The sequence below is a fragment of the Atta colombica genome, unplaced genomic scaffold, assembly GCF_001594045.1.
Source record: "Atta colombica isolate Treedump-2 unplaced genomic scaffold, Acol1.0 scaffold165, whole genome shotgun sequence".
In the NCBI taxonomy this organism is placed as follows: domain Eukaryota; kingdom Metazoa; phylum Arthropoda; class Insecta; order Hymenoptera; family Formicidae; genus Atta; species Atta colombica.
In genome coordinates this window covers 182492-198661 of record NW_017259256.1, presented here as the reverse complement: position 1 = coordinate 198661, position 16170 = coordinate 182492, and the positions used below count along the sequence as shown (strand labels likewise).

General features: G+C 35.8%; 1 protein-coding gene and 1 long non-coding RNA gene across 2 annotated transcripts in view; both read right to left on the bottom strand.

Annotated features, from left to right (window-relative positions):
* Positions 1-1143: 1143 nt before the first annotated feature.
* Positions 1144-1907, bottom strand: LOC108686164. The gene is made up of 3 exons (XR_001931691.1): positions 1838-1907; positions 1450-1677; positions 1144-1288 (listed from the first exon to the last, which is right to left on the bottom strand). It is a non-coding gene; the product is annotated as an uncharacterized LOC108686164 (long non-coding RNA).
* A 5901-nt stretch (positions 1908-7808) lies between these two features.
* The window catches only part of LOC108686163 (histone-lysine N-methyltransferase SETMAR-like), a 42520-nt gene continuing 34158 nt past the window's right edge, over positions 7809-16170 (bottom strand). The window contains exon 4 of the mRNA XM_018191301.1: positions 7809-7986. Coding sequence (XP_018046790.1) covers positions 7809-7986 — 178 coding nt within the window. The remainder of the gene's footprint in view (positions 7987-16170) is intronic.

The following is a 16170-nucleotide window of genomic DNA, read 5'->3' as shown; positions in this document are numbered from 1 at the left end:
TTGGACACAATGAGTAATGTTTAATATGCTTTTATGATAATATTCATTTATAATAAAGTAAATTGCATTTCCCAAACATAAATAGCACATATTATATTAAAATCACTAAGTTCTTAAGATTTTACTCAGGTATACCATTATGTTATTTCTGTCATTCTAAGTTGACATAAGTTAGTAATATTAGTGTTTCAAGTCTATTATTACACACTTAATATTTTTTTACTTGATATTGTCGTAATAAAAAGTAATTACTTTTACATATTCGTTTTCGTTTCAAAATTTTTTTTTAATTAAAATTAAAAATTAAAATTAAAAATGAAATTTTTTTTATATTTTAATGTTATTACTTAAAAACTCTTTCTTTGGGAAATGATGCTCGAGCAGTATATTTAAACTTATGTCTCATTACTAATTCTTTTACCGAAAAGTTTAATTTTTAAGGCCATGGATTAAAATTAGCTTTAAAATCTACAAAATTATGGGAATTGGTATAAGGTTAGTTAATTTCAAGTGAATAAGTGACAAAAAAGGAGAAAAAAAGCGAGAGAGAGAGAGAGTCATAACTGAAACTTTTCTCTGCTATTTATGTTCTAGTTGTTAAGAATCTTTTATTAATCGAGTTAATTTTTTCATTATTTTATCTTATCTGCTAAATATTCTTTTTTTCATAAATATCAATATTCTTTGATTCTGTACATTTTTCAGGTACACCGCTCATGAAATTCGCAAAAAGTGATCTCCATTAGGCAATGAGGTCTATCAAGTCGTGAAAATGCCAAAGAAAGAAAACAAAGAAAACATTTATTTATTATTTTTATTCACTTTTTATTATTAGATTTGTTGCCAATTAATTTCATATTTTATGTTTATTTTGTGTTTTTTCCATTTTGTTTCAAAAGTATCAAACACTTTATATTATCTTTCAATTTAGGAATGTGTTCGAGAACGCGCGACAAATACAAGTAAAGAAAGAGGACTAAGAATACTATTGTAACTTCATTAAAGAACACACAGGTTATAAGTTCATGCATAATTACAATTTATTCAAAGCATTACAATTCAATTTCTAGACGGAACACACTCACAAAAGAAAATTTTACATGAAAATTTTACGGCATAGCTTGAAGTTTTATTCGGCGGTTTTCTATCTCTACGGTTTTCTCGGCGAATACTAACTAAGGAAGAAGTGCCAACGGCTGATTCACATTTTTATCAATTTGGTGAGACAAGGCATTGATCTTCCATGAATTGGAACATTTTATTACGCAACAGTATGGCATTGTGTATGCTGTAAATACAGAGAATTATTATATTTTTATATTCATAAATACTATTCATACAACTATTCTACTTTCTATATTTATAACATATTAATTTTTTGTTAGAACGTGAATACATTTTATATTTTTCTCACTATATAATTTCAGTATTTTTGCTTTATTTATTTACTTATGCTCCTTATAACCTCTGTGCTGGATTTATTCTCTCTCTCGTTTTTGTTGCACTAATGCAAATATACGGCAGAAATGCGCAGATGTGTCCACCATTTTTAGGCACCAATTACTGGATTCTGTATTTTTTACTCGCACGCTCTCGCTACCTGTTGTTAGACTTGAGTAGTCGGCTACGGTAGCTAAGGTAGCTGGCTGTTTGTGTATGATATGAGCTCTTTTTTTCCTAAAAAGGAATACGCGAAATAAATTAGATGTCACATCAATAGTTACTAGAATTTTCTAGAAGCTCATATCATATACAAGAAATTAAGAGAGATAATTTTTCGTATTAATGATAATTTTACAGATTTTCTCTGCCGATATACAATGTATCGCAAGATTACCTTTCAATCTCAAACATTTCCGCCCGTCTCGTCCCTGATGACGAAGAGGTTGCTGCCAGCACTATTGCGAATGTCGCGATTGCGAGAATATTATTGATCGGCGCTATCGATTGTAACGATAGTTCGCGGCCACGTGTGAGCTAGTATGATTAGATTATATTGCTTTATGAAATATAACTCAAAGATAAAGTTCTCATTCTGCGAACATTGTATCTCTGCCACTGCGTGTGATGTATTATTTTATAAAATAAAAGCGCGACACGAAAGAATGACGCGAGTGATCAAATGAAGAGTATAGTTTCTATGAAAAGGTACATGTGAGATAATAAGAATTGTTAAAAGTAAATAATGAAACCATGGTAACAACAATAGAAAATAATGGAAAATGATAAAAGATGCTCAAAACCTTATGAAATGAATTAAAGAAAATAAAGAAAAATAAAGAAAAATATAGGAAAAATGCGTCTGCCGTTTACGCATCTTCGGGAGAGGTATTCGTGTTTATGTCGGCAATATTTGATTAAAGGCCGGATGAGCTTGGATGAGATAGTGCAAACTGTCACCACACAGATCACACTGTCGTCTCTAGGATGCAGCTTGATAATCCATGCCAAGACACGGTGGTGTTACTTCGGAACAGAGAAGATATAGCGAATCAATGCGTGATGATGTTTCCTGTTCAGTCCATTTTGGACAAGCGACTAAGATACTCGCGCGACCATCTCTGCCAGAACTGATCGCACATTTTCTGGATATGTTATCTAGAAAGAAAATTAGCTTGATTTATTGGGAGTACAAATTAGTTCGGTTCGTTTCTCTAAAGATAGCTCCAGCTGTTGTGAATGGTTCATAATGACAGCTGATTTCGGCGGTTTCAGAGAGGTTAAACATCTGCTAATAATATTCAGTTTATGTCGCTTTGAGTTTCATACAAAAACCTTGATTTTTACTATGTTTGAAATGTCGAATTTTGTATTAACCAAGCAGCATTTGCTTGGGAAGTTTTGATTTTCTGCTTTAATTGGAAAAAAAATGCGGCTGAAGCCCATCGAATGCTTGTCAAAGTTTATGGTGATACTGCTCCAACTAATAAATTATGTAGGGAATGGTTTCGACGTTTCAAGGATGAAGATTTCAACGTTAAAGACAAGCCTCGCTCTGGACAGCCAAAAAAATTCGAAGACAAAGAATTAGAGGCATTACTTGAAGAAGATCAGAGTCAAACGAGAGGAGCTTGCAGAATCATGGGGGTAACTCAACAAACTGTTTCTGTATTGAGAGCCATGGGAATGATTCAAAAACAAGGAAATTGGGTGCCTCATGAAATCGAGAGACATTAGAAGGTGATTTTTCATTTGTGAACAGCTGATTCAAAGACAACAGAGAAAAAGTTTTTTGCATCGGATTGTGACTGGAGAAGTGGATATTCTATGACAACCCCAAGAAAAAAAAATACTACGCTAAGTCCGGTCAATCGTTGCCATCGACCTCAACATCAACACCACGGCCGAATTCATGATTCGAAAATCATACTCTGTATCTGGTGGGACCAAAAAGGTCTTGTTTACTGCTGAAACCTGGCGATTCCATTACGGGCGATCGGTATCGGCTACAATTGATTCGTTTGAGCTATGCATTACGTGAAAAACGGCCGGATACGAGCAAAGACATGATAAAGTTATTCTTCTTCATGACAACGCTCGGTCTCATGTCGGTAAAGTCATAAAAAAGTATTTGGAAATGCTCAAATGGGATATTTTACCGCACTCGCCGTATTCTCCGGACATTGCTCCTTCTGATTACTGATTGTTCCGAAGGATGCAGCACGATTTAGCAAGTCACCGCAGAAATCAAAAATTGGCTCCAAAATTGGATCGCCTCCAAAGGTGAGTCATTTTTTCGAGATGGAATTCGAAAATTGCCTGAGAGATGGGAAAAAGTAGTAGGCAGCGATGAACAATATTTTAATTGATCTGTTCATTCATTTTGTTTTGAAATAAATGCATTTTTGAACACAAAAAAACGAACCGAACTAATTTGTACTCCCAATAATTAAAAAAAATTCTTTATCAAACTTACAATGTCGCATTTAGACTAATTTTTAAATTTAAACATGGGACTCATAATAATCATAAATTTAACAATTTTTTTTTAGTAAATTTTGACGTGCTTGAAATGTTATTGATCAGTAATCAATAATAGTTTCTGGATCCAAATGATTTTTCAACCAATCCAATTTTAAATTGATAGAAAAAAATTATATACTCATAACATAATATTTTAAAAATAAGGAATAAATTTGAATAAATAAATTTAAAGTATCGATTATATTTATCATAAGATTTATAAGATTAATCAATGATTCTTTTAATTAACGGTTAATATATCAGTTAATTACCAGTCATAATTTTGATTTTATATAATGGAAATGTTTAAATAATGTCTCGGAAGAATTTTTTTTTATTAATACAGGTGAATAAGTATAAGAATTTTCATCCCTACATAATTCTGTAATTAAGATTGCTAATTCTGTAATTAAGATTGCTTCAAACTGTTGACGTTTTATTCTAAAAATGAGATTTAATTTGAAAAAATTTCGAAACAAGTGATAGTCAGAGGGAGCAACGTCTGGAGAATACGGCGGGTAGGGTAGGACTTCCCATTTCAACGTTTCCAAGAATGTCTTGACCACTTTCGCAACATGGGGTCGAGCATTGTCATGCTGCAAAATCACTTCATCATGTCTCTCGTTGTATTGCGGCCGTTTGTCTTTCAATGCTCGGCTCAAACGCATCAATTGCGTTCGATACCGATCTGTGATTGTTTCAGTCGGTTTTAACAGTTCATAATACACTACGCCGAGCTGGTCCCACCAAATACAGAGCATGACCTTGGACGTCAAAATCACCGTTCTTGAAGCGTTGAAACCACTCACGACATGTTCTTTCACTAATAGCGGTCTCACCATAAGTATTTGAGAGCATTCGAGCCTCAGCCGCAAATTTCTTCATATTGAAGCAAAAAATTAAAACCTCCCGCAAATGACGAGAATTTGGCTCGTAAACTGACATTTTCAATCGAGAATAACTTTATGATGCAGACACAAATTGACTAATGTTTCTATGGGGTTATGTTGACAGATGCCCTAGTTTATTGTATGACGTCTATGATCTATTTATTTCGACCACCACTTACCGCTAAAGCCATCTAAAACGGCAGAAGCAAAGTTGTACACCTAATATGTCGTTTGGATTGTAGAGAGATCGTGCAAAAACTAGGAATTCAGACAGGCTTACACTTGCGCCAAGAGCGTGCTTATTTTTTCGAAGAGTTTCGCTTCATCGATGACTCATCGCAGATGAGTACTTTGTAGATTACACCACCGCTTCCCAGAGGCCCCCGAAATGTGCGGACGGTGGATTGAAATGCCATTGAATTCTCTCTGTAGAGGCGGTGTGGGCAATGCGATGGCCGTTGGTTGACGAGGCATGAAGCAGCTCCCGTAACTGTCTGTTCGCTCTTGCGAAGTTCGTATCACAGTCCAAGAAGATATCCGAACAGAGGCTTCAATGTGACATGAAACGGCAGAATACTGCTAGAAATGCCTCTCGTATAGTCGGAAACTATACGACAGAGGCATTTCTAGCGATCATTAACGCCTCGATATGAACGGCCTTAGAACAGAGACACACGAAGATGGGGACGATGACCGCCTTGTCCTCGTCCCTTATTTTTACGGATGAGCTCAACGTAATCGACGTCAGTTCGAAGAAATGAACGTGCTCGAATTATTCGTCTTTGAGGGAAATCACCTATCGGAGGTTGCGTGACTACTCTCCAACGGGTGCATCTTATGCATCGATATAACTACTGTTTCACAACGATTCGGACCCGTGCAATCCAAAAGCGGAGCTGGAGCATTCCTGTCAGCTAGACTCCTCCATGGAGAGTACGGTAGTGATAGGACTCCACAATTAAATGTGTTGTCATGATTCGGGTGGCAATTTTAGTGGATGTCGCTCGTCGATGAAAAGTGCTGCGTCATACGACGTCTCTGAGAACTCCATAGTCATCAGCATAGGAATGTGTGTTTCAGCCGACTCTGAGAAGTTATTTTTGCCGGCGGTTGTCTCGTCCGAGTAGTGTAGAGCTTACACCATACGGAGCCAACGAGTGAGACGAAAGAGCTCTTCGGGACGCAGTAATGGTTCTATTCTCTTCGAGACGACAGGTCTCTTTCGATGATGGCGAAGACACCAGGAGGTGACCCTCAGGAGGTGACTCTCAGGAGGCGATGCAATGATGAAAACCTGAGTAAAATCTCTGTGACACTCCGGACAGCGGTGACGTGCGTGACGGCTCTCGTCTCAGGAAGATCCTCTGCAGGAACCTCTTCGTCTCCGCTCGGCCAGTCCGTGACGACAGGCGAGATTCATTAGAGAGGAGAAATGATTGATGAGCTCGTTCGGCGTAATCTTCTGGGAGTCGCAGTTGGTCGGATTCTTCCTTCCAGGAACGTGATATCATCATGCTTCCGGAAGCAGCCCCTAAATCCGCAATTGGCCATATAAGTTTTTTATGCATTACCCTTAATCCATGCGTGTATGAGCAGTGAAGGTTGAGTAGGAGTTCCGCGACGCAATGTTCCAAGCGCGGCAACAAAATCGGCTTGATTGGTACGATTTTACTCTTCGCTGCAAGCAAATGGATTGTGATATCAGCGGTGACAATATGAAGATAAATTGCGACGGCATAACTTCGCTCGGACGCGTCGGCAAAATCGTGAATCCTTATCGTCGCTGCCTAGCCAGCGTGGAACGCGGAAACTTTCGAGTTGCGAAGACATCGCCATTGTAGGGCAGGACGGAAGAGGAGCATTCTACTCCAATTGTTGCAACTAGGTTACCTGACTGAGTATTTTGGCTCAGATTACCATGGGTATCAACCACCCAAGCGGGTCGAAGAATCGATTCGTTTTCGCGAAAACGCGCCTCTTGATATATTCAGTAATAGTGCGGGAATGTATGGTGAAGATGAATCGTCGGTAGGATACCAGCGGAACTGGTATCGTGATCTGCATACTCCCAGATGTAATCCAGATGATGTAAATCCTTTATAAAGCAATGCGCGAGTGGAATTCCGACAAAAAGTTCGCGGCTGTTTACGGCTCATTTTCAAAGTGGAAACCCATCCACCGTGCAGAGTCGGCGGAGTTCAGAGTGCACCGTAATCGCGTCTGCCAGTATGTATGTTCCAATGACAATACTGATATAGCAATACTGATAATCGCGACGAAGTCCTGCAGAAATCAAGCTTCTGCGTCCTCAGCGAGCAACAAAACATGCGGATGCCTAAGAAAGGCGCGCATGCGCCGTACATGACCGTCTTCAATATATACTCGCGAATAGGATCAATGTTGGTGCATCGCACCAAAGAATGCGCTGGTAATTGCATAATTCCTCCGGAAAGATGAAAATCTGGCGGTACATCTCGATATCGGTATACCAGCGCATAATACCAACGCATCAGCACGTCCGCTAAAGCCGGAAGCAGCCGATTAATAACCTTGAATTGAGCGACTCATTGAACTTAGTGCGTTGATATCCATTGAAGATAATTCTGAGTTTGGTGATGACGCTTGATTCCCGGAGCATCCCGATGATGAGATAGGTAGCACTTTTTTATATTTGAGGCCGACGAATCTTGCGCTAACTACATATGATCTAAATATTCTTGCAGGAAAATACGATAGCGTTCTCCGAACCGGGAATCACGACCACTCTATCATTCCACAATTAGCAAACGTTCTGCTGGTTTGCAAGTTTTAAGGATTGTCGGCAGAGAAGTAAATGGCAGTCGCATTATATATCGCCCTTCAGCTGTACATTCATAGATTTACACGAAAATTTTCTCGCATCGCTGCTCGCTTGGCGTGAGGATAACTGGAGCGAAGACTTCCTCTTCACAAGCGTTAAACAAGCGCTGCCAGACCATTGCCGGCCTTGTACTTCAAACGAGCTGTCTGGTTGTCGCAGGCGCCCCATCGCAGCCTTCGGAAATCCAATCCAAGAAATGAGTTCTGAGCGATGAGATCCAAGAAATGAGTTCTGGGCGATGAGAGCTTGTAAACCTCTTTTGCGGAGATCTTTCTGAAGAATAAACAAGCATACCGAACAGTTCAAGTAGGATCATTGGCCATAAATTGCAGGTCAGCTAGCGGGAGCCTCTCCAAGTGAGGGCACTCGGTTCTATTCTTTGCATCGTGATACAGTGAGGGGCATAGAAGAATGAAAATGATGGCAGCGAATCTGATATTGATTGTTAAAGACATTATGCCGAGAGTCACTTTTCTTCTACTTGGTCCAGAGCATTAATACCAAAGATTGAATCGGCGGATCGAGATCAGGTGCAGATCATGTCTAGCGCTTCCGAAATTAAAGACACATTGGAACCCTGGTCGAATCAGTGCTTGTTTCGGTGATCGGCGATCTCCGTGACACTCTCACTGTGGCGAGGAGGATCGCCTTGTGATCTTCGAAGCGCACAACGAATAGTGCGCTGACTTTGGCGAGTTTCGATGGAACGTAAGCGTCATAAAACAAGTGATATCGGGCTTTGCATATGCGACGTTTTTACGGACTAACACTTCGCAATTAGATGCGTTCAACAATGGCCTTGCGTTCGATGATGAATTTCGATCGGAAGTTCTCGCATCATCATGTTATGCTTCCCCTTGCATAATACGCACTGTTCGGCTTCGATATCGCGACGTTCAGAGTGAGTGCTCGTTTGATAATAGAATTTATGAGTATCTCGTGATCTGGTGAGAACTCACTCGTTTGTGATTCCCATTCAAGACGAGTCTTTAGATTAAAGAGCTCAATGACGAAGTAGTTGAAAACGTCAAAGCCGTGTGATTGGATTGGTCTCCCGATGCTCTCTTGACTGTTCACAACTAGTTACAGCGTTGTAAATACGGTTCAATTCTTTGGCGTATCGCTTTCATTTTCGCTTTTCATTTTCGCCATGGCAGTAAACGGAAAAATTGGAATATGCTAATTCCTTTTTGTTTTCATAATGCTTGCATAGCAATGCCAACGCCAATGGGTCATTGGCTCCAATCACCGCTAATGGTCGAATTAATTTTGGAGGAGTGGGGGGGGGTCCTCCAGGCAAGACTTCAAATAATGAAATCTTTAAACATTTACGATCGACGGATTGTCCCCGACAATGGACTGGAAGATGTCACGAAACGTAGGCCAATTCTCAAATCCGAAAAAGGGATCGAATTTTCAAGCGAAATAAAGACGTTTTGGAGGAATGATACTTGAGTCCTGTTTAAGAGCGGAATTAGACGCAATGACTTTGAGCTTTAAGACATAGTTGTTTAGTAGGTTTTTGTTGTGCCGCTTATTTTATAACATGGTTTGCGGATCCATAAAGAACTTCGGGAGATGATATTAGACAGTCTTGTAGTTTTAAGTAAAAATATATTTAGCAGTTTACACAGCAGATAACACCAGTGATTTTTTTATTAGAATTCTTCTTAGCACTATTCGCGTCATAGATATTACAATTTCATTGAGACGACAGGCAAAGTAACGCAATAAGTTTCTTTCAAATTTGTGACCGCATTCACGATCGCGCTTATATATCTTGATTTTCACAGTAACCTTGCCCTTTCCGCGTTGGCCCGTCAGCATTCCGTTTATCCAACGAGGCCAGTTTTGCGCAAACTTCTTGCGTCCGCGTTTCTACTGTTTATACTCAGAATCTTGTTTTATATTAATTATATTTAATAAATTCGTTTTGGCAATATCTTGGTTTAATTTTTGATTGTTGATATTTTCTGGCACGTTCTTAGCGCAATTGTCACTTGTGTAATTAGCACTCGTGACACTTTGCTGTTGCACGTAAGTGATTTCGACAGAACCAGTATAAATCCAGAAGTATTGTACTTACTTTCGCAATATGATTCCTTCAGTTGTGCTCAAAGGGAGTGTCCCGATTGCGCACATTATCGATCGGACATGACAGTATTTCTCAATCGAACACGGACCCGATTAGACACAAATCGGACACAGACTCGATTGGATACAGACTCGATCGAACATACAGCGTTGCATTAGGACACAGATTGCACACCGCTCCGCTTGCGTACAGATCCGATTACATATCGATCCCCAATTGCATACAGATCCGATTGCGTACAGACCCGATTGCGCACGATCCGATTGAACACAGACTCAATCAGACGCAATAATCGATCGGAAAAACGGGGAAAATATTAGTAGGTGATGAAAAACATAAATAAGTTTTTAAATATTCACGCGAAGCGATTCTCATTTTCTCTCCCCCCCCCCTCCCCGCCCTCGTAAAGTAGCGCATAGCTTCTATAATTATACTGTTGTTAAGATTAGAAAATCTGTTATATGTAGGCAGTAAGATGTATAGACTATTGGTTCGGGACGGATAGGCATTACGAGGGTATATGCATCAATTTTATTGTAATTAATTTTTTTAAGCTATGTTTAACTTAAAAAATTAACTTAACAAAATGCTTAAAAAAAATTAATTAAAACTGTACATTACAACCCGAAATAAAAACAAAAGAAAATGTCGGGTTAAAAATATCCATTGTGTATGCACCGCGATTTTTTTCCGCGTATTCCGAAATAATGTTCACTTTTTCATGATTAAGATATGAGAAAAAAGCATATATATTACACTACTTACAAGTAACGCTATCCATACGCCGATTTTCCTGAGACTGTGCATACATGTAGTATATTGAAAAATATTTAACACGTATTTTTTTATATCTGCCAAAAAGCCATTTTAAGGGTAGAAAACGCTCTTATGAATGTATAGGGATGAATTCCAGTATTTGAGTACGAAGTACTCGTTTGTTACAGAATGGAGTATACGTGATTTTTGAATTTGCTGGATCCAAATCTGCTACCAATTTTTGAGAATTCAATGATGGAACCAATGGCGGATCTGATCTTTTTAAAATGAAGACAACAAGATATTCTCCCTTTCTGCCAAACTTAGGAATAACCAATGTAGAGATGGTGAGAAACTTTCCTTTTCTTTATATTTTTTATTTTTTTGGATTTTTGAAAAAGTTTTTTATTTCAATTTTTGAAAATTTTAAAGTCAAATATATAAAAAAGCTGAAAATTATTATTATTAGATGCTCACACTTTATATTCAATGTCAGTGCAATAATGTGGAGAGTTTTCGTTTGTGATTGTGAAGCTATATACACATGGACTTATTGCACCAAGCATATCTTTTTGCAATACACATCTTATTATAATATTATTGCAAAAGTTACAGACAGCTTCACAATTCTTCAAACAAAAATCTGAAGAAGTTTTGCATTTGTCTGGTTTTTTGTGATGTACTCTTTCACCAAGCGTACCTGAATACATTCTTAAATCTAGGTGAGGAGAATTGATTATGTATTAAAGACTGTATTTTGAGGATGTTATTTCTTAAATGTAAATTTACGTCATAATTATATAATATGATTAGGTCCGAAAATTATTTTTAAAAATTCTTCTAAAATTTGAAAGTGTAAACATCGAGCGATGAATCAAGCTAATTGTTTCAGCAGGAATCGTAAGAATTTTGACGTTTTATGGCTTTATCTACATCGTCCATTTTTTTTCAGTTTGTCCAGAACATGCATTTAAACAAAGAACAGATTCTTTGCCGATGTTTGATAAAAAGACATCTGTGAACCATTTAATGGCAAGATTTGATGTCAGTTTGTCCGATTTTGATGCAAATGTGACGATATTGTCTGCCTTATATAAAATTTTTTCGATGATTGGTCTAAATTTACTACCAGTCTCTTGCAGGAGCAAGATAAAAAAATGTGTCTCTAGAGTCAGTTCAGCAGCACAGATTTAGAAAAGTGTCTGATCTTAAATTACAAAATTTCGAAGTTTTAGAAACAATTCAAAAGTGTGTCTGATAAATCGCTTTCTGTTCATGACATTGATCTGAAAAGATGAGCTTCACGGGCTAAAGAGGAAGTTGTTTGTCATGTGAATTACTCACCGATTTAAAAATGAGTCCATAATTTTAAAGTAAAGCATTGTATCAAGAAAGATCAATAAATTTGAGACTCAAAAACAAATATTGACAAAAGAAAAATTAATGCAAGAATCTCGTGAATTCGACTCTATAGTGAAATCAGAGTTGTTATGATAAGAGAAAGCAATATTTTCAATTCAGATCAATCGAAATTTAATTTAGAAACACATGCATGTCGCACGCTAATATTAAAAAGCTCTTCAAAAGTCGAATGTCTAGCACTATTCTTGAATTCCTTGACTCATAGCTACACTATCCAACCAGTCGTTTCTACCGATTTAAAATCCCTTTTCTTGATAGTTCTGCAAGAAAGTGGTGGTAAATTTAGACCAATCATCGAAAAAAACTTTATATAAGGCAGACAATATCATCACATTTGCATCAAAATCGGGCAAACATCAGATCTTGCCATTAAATGGTTCACAGATGTCTTTTTGCCAAACACAGGCGAAGAATCTGTTTTTTGTTTAGATATATGTTCTGGATAAATTAAAAAAAATTGGACGATGTAGATAAAGCCAATAAAAACGTTAAAATTCTTACGATTCCTGCTGGAACAATTAGCTTGATTCCGCTCGATGTTTACACTTTCAAACCATAGAAGAATTTTTTAAAATAATTTTCTGACCTAATCATATTATATAATTATGACGTAAATTTACATTTAAGAAACAACATCTTCAAAATACAGTCTTTAATACATATTTAATTCTCCTCACCTAGATTTCAGAATAAGATACGCTTAGTGGATGAGTGGGTCACAGAAAAGCCAGACAATTGCAAAACCCCTTCAGATTTTTATTTAAAGAATTGTGAAGCTGTCTGTAACTTTTGCCATGATATTGCAATAATAAGATATGCTTGGTGCAATAAGTCCATGTGTATACAGCACTTTTTCGTAATCACAAACAAAAACTTTCCACGTTATTGTCCTATACTATGCACTGACATTGAATATAAAGTGTGAGCATCTAATAATAATAATAATATTATCTCCAGCTCTTTTATATGCTTCACTTTAAAAATCTTAAAACTTTAAACAAAAAACTTTTTAACAAAAATCGAAAAAAATAAAAGAAAGGGAAGTTTCTCGCTATCTCCACGTTGATTATTCCAGATTCGACAGAGAGCGAGAATGTGCTATCTTTATTTTTAAAAAATCAGATCCGCTTTATTAATTCCACCATTCTGTAACAAACGAGTACTTCATCAAATATTGGAATTCATCTCTATACATTCATAAGGACGTTGTCTATCCTTAAAACGCTTTTGGACATATATAAAAAAATACGTTTCAAATATTTTTCAATATACATGTATGCACAGTCTCAGGGAAAGTGCCTATGGCACTTGGGTAGCGTTACGGGTTAGTCTCTGCAGCATCAGCCAGTCATTATCAGAATTGTCAGTCTGAATAACCGTACTTGTAAAATATATATCTTTAAAACTATTAATTCTAAAAATATTTTTAGAACTAAACACAAAATTCAAGGGAATATTATCTATTAAGAAATCAGAAAATGTTATTATCTTAACGTTTTTACATAGAAGAAGAAAAAATTTCCTTTTTACAGAAAATTTTCTAAGCTTTAATTTGATACATCTTATTTTTTACATGAGTCCTTTAAGAACTGAGATATTTATAAAAAAGGAATGGAACACATTTTTTAGAAAATGTTGAAAAAAGGCAATTCTTCTCAAAGCTATTTTTCCAAAAATAAATTTTGGAAAGTAATACGCAACTAAGATCGTATATAAATATAAACTTTGAGAAAAGTACGAATATTATTTTTTTCATTTTAATTATGTATTTGCATTGGTAAATAAATTCATATTTTAATGTAAACTGAAGGTTCCAAGATATTTTTAAAATACTATATCTCAGGAATTATTGATTGTACAAGGTTAAAAGAAAAACATTTTGAAACTAATTTTATAAGTTTGAAGAGTATTTATGTACATTTTTCACATAAGATAAGTCACAAGTTATTCGTTAAAATGTATTATAATTTGAGAAAACTTATTTAGATCTCGGTAACTATTCATCATATGAATTCAATAAAAAATTATTTTATAGGGAATTTAAAAACCATTTGATTTGATAATATAAGTAATAAATATTTTTTAGGAATAGTCAAATCCGAGATATCTACATAAAATTTTAAAGAAAAAGTTTAGTTCAAAAATGAAGGAAAACATTTTTAAAATTGTACCTCGGAAACTATTGGTCGTGCAAGGAATAAAAAGTAATTTTGTAAGGAATTCAGTAATAATCTACAATTTTCATAAAAAGTATGCTATAAATAAAAGTAGCCAAATCAGAGATATTCATGAAAAAATTGCTTCATTCTCGAAATGAAAAATAACATATAAAAAATTTTAACACGGAAAATATTCATCATAAAGAGAAAACGAAATTGTTTCTAATTTTATTAACTTTCTTTTTGATATTGATCTTTATTTCGATAAAATAAATACTTTCTGAGATATTTTTGAAAAATCGCATTTTTTATCAGCTTTTTGAAGTTGTTAAGTCCGCTGGTGGTCAAGATTTTTAGTATGTTATATAATACGTCATTTTGGACAACTTCCCGCAATCAAATCTTTTATGACAATTTTGCTTCCGAAATGCAAAAAAGTTTAATTTTCCTGGGCTACGCTTGAAAAATCATAAACAATCTCTCGTTAACTATAATATCGTGTTTTGATATGATTTATAATATTCTGGATTAGTGGGAGAAGTATTTGATTATTACAATTTATTAAAAGTTATATGTTATCTAGAATGTTCCCACATCTCTTGATACACGCCGAGCGGCCGAAAAAACATTTTTCGGTTGTATGACCCTTGCTTGAAGCTATGAAAACGACAGGCTTTCTCTCGTTCTCAACGCGCCGACAAGGCAAGCAATGAAACAGTAGTGCGAAAAGATCAGAGTGATATAGTCGGCACACATTTAACTATCAAGTCACATGGATATGATACACTCATGCTTATATTGTTACTGGTTGCGCTAGGCTGTCGATCGGTGGCGCTGATATGCTGCAAGCAGGCCAGAATTCACATTACTGCCTTGAGTTCGGCTCGAAGTTCGATTCAAGGTTCGGTTGGCTTGCGATTCGATTTGAAACTCGTCATGCAGCTCGATTTGTGGCTCGGCCGAAAGTTTGCTTCAAGATTTGATTCGCGATTTAGCTCAATAGGACGCATCCTAAGTCCACATTCCACACCGAATGAACAGATAATTAACGATCACACATACACAGGATAGAGATGTCCTAAGATCGACATCTGAATATCTCGGAAATAAATATAAATTTTACAGAGAAGTGTTTCAGACAGAAGTTGTAGAGTTAAAAGAATTCTATTTACTGATGTTATCAGTTTGATCTTGAGTGGTGATCACCAAGATTACACCGTTTTTCTAAATCATCCTACTTTTGATTTCAGAATTTAATAGTTGTCAAGACCTTTTCAATACACTATATATAAAATTATTTCCACAAAGTTTTCTTTTCTTGTTATAAAGCTTGAAGGTTACAGCATTGCCGGCATTACGTCCGACCAACAGCTATAACCTCTTTCTACTAGTTTTTCAGGATCATGTTCTGGATAACATTCATTAAGTTCAAGGTAATTGTAGATTATTTCTCTTATTTTCATTTATGCATTGAAAATTTATTTTTATGTAAAAATGAAAATAAGATAAACAATCTTCATTGACAATCTTCACCTTTATCTTAATGTTATCCAGGACATAATCTATTTATTGAGATATATCAGTAAATAGATCTTTTTGAACTTTACAGCTTTTGTCTGAAACTTTTCTGTAAAACTTATATTTTCTGAGATATTCAGGTGTCCCGATCTTTTTAGAATACTCTGTATACATGTGATCGAAAATTTCTAGCTTATGCCCATATATAATATTACTGCTTATTATATGAGGCCCATTTTTTCATAAGAACATTTTTGCTTATTGAAAAGATCAACAATTGCAAAATTGTAAACAATATTATAAAAACTGCTATATAATTTGATAGTTTGCATTTGTGTTTCTAAAGTTTTATTTTTAGCATTTATTTAAAAAATACTGCCTAAATTATTATTATCTAAAAACAAAGTGTAGATATATTGGTATCGATGATCTCTAAATCGATTTTTCCTCCATTCATAACAAAATCTAAGTGTACTTAATTTGATAATGTTTTACGTGATGTTACTC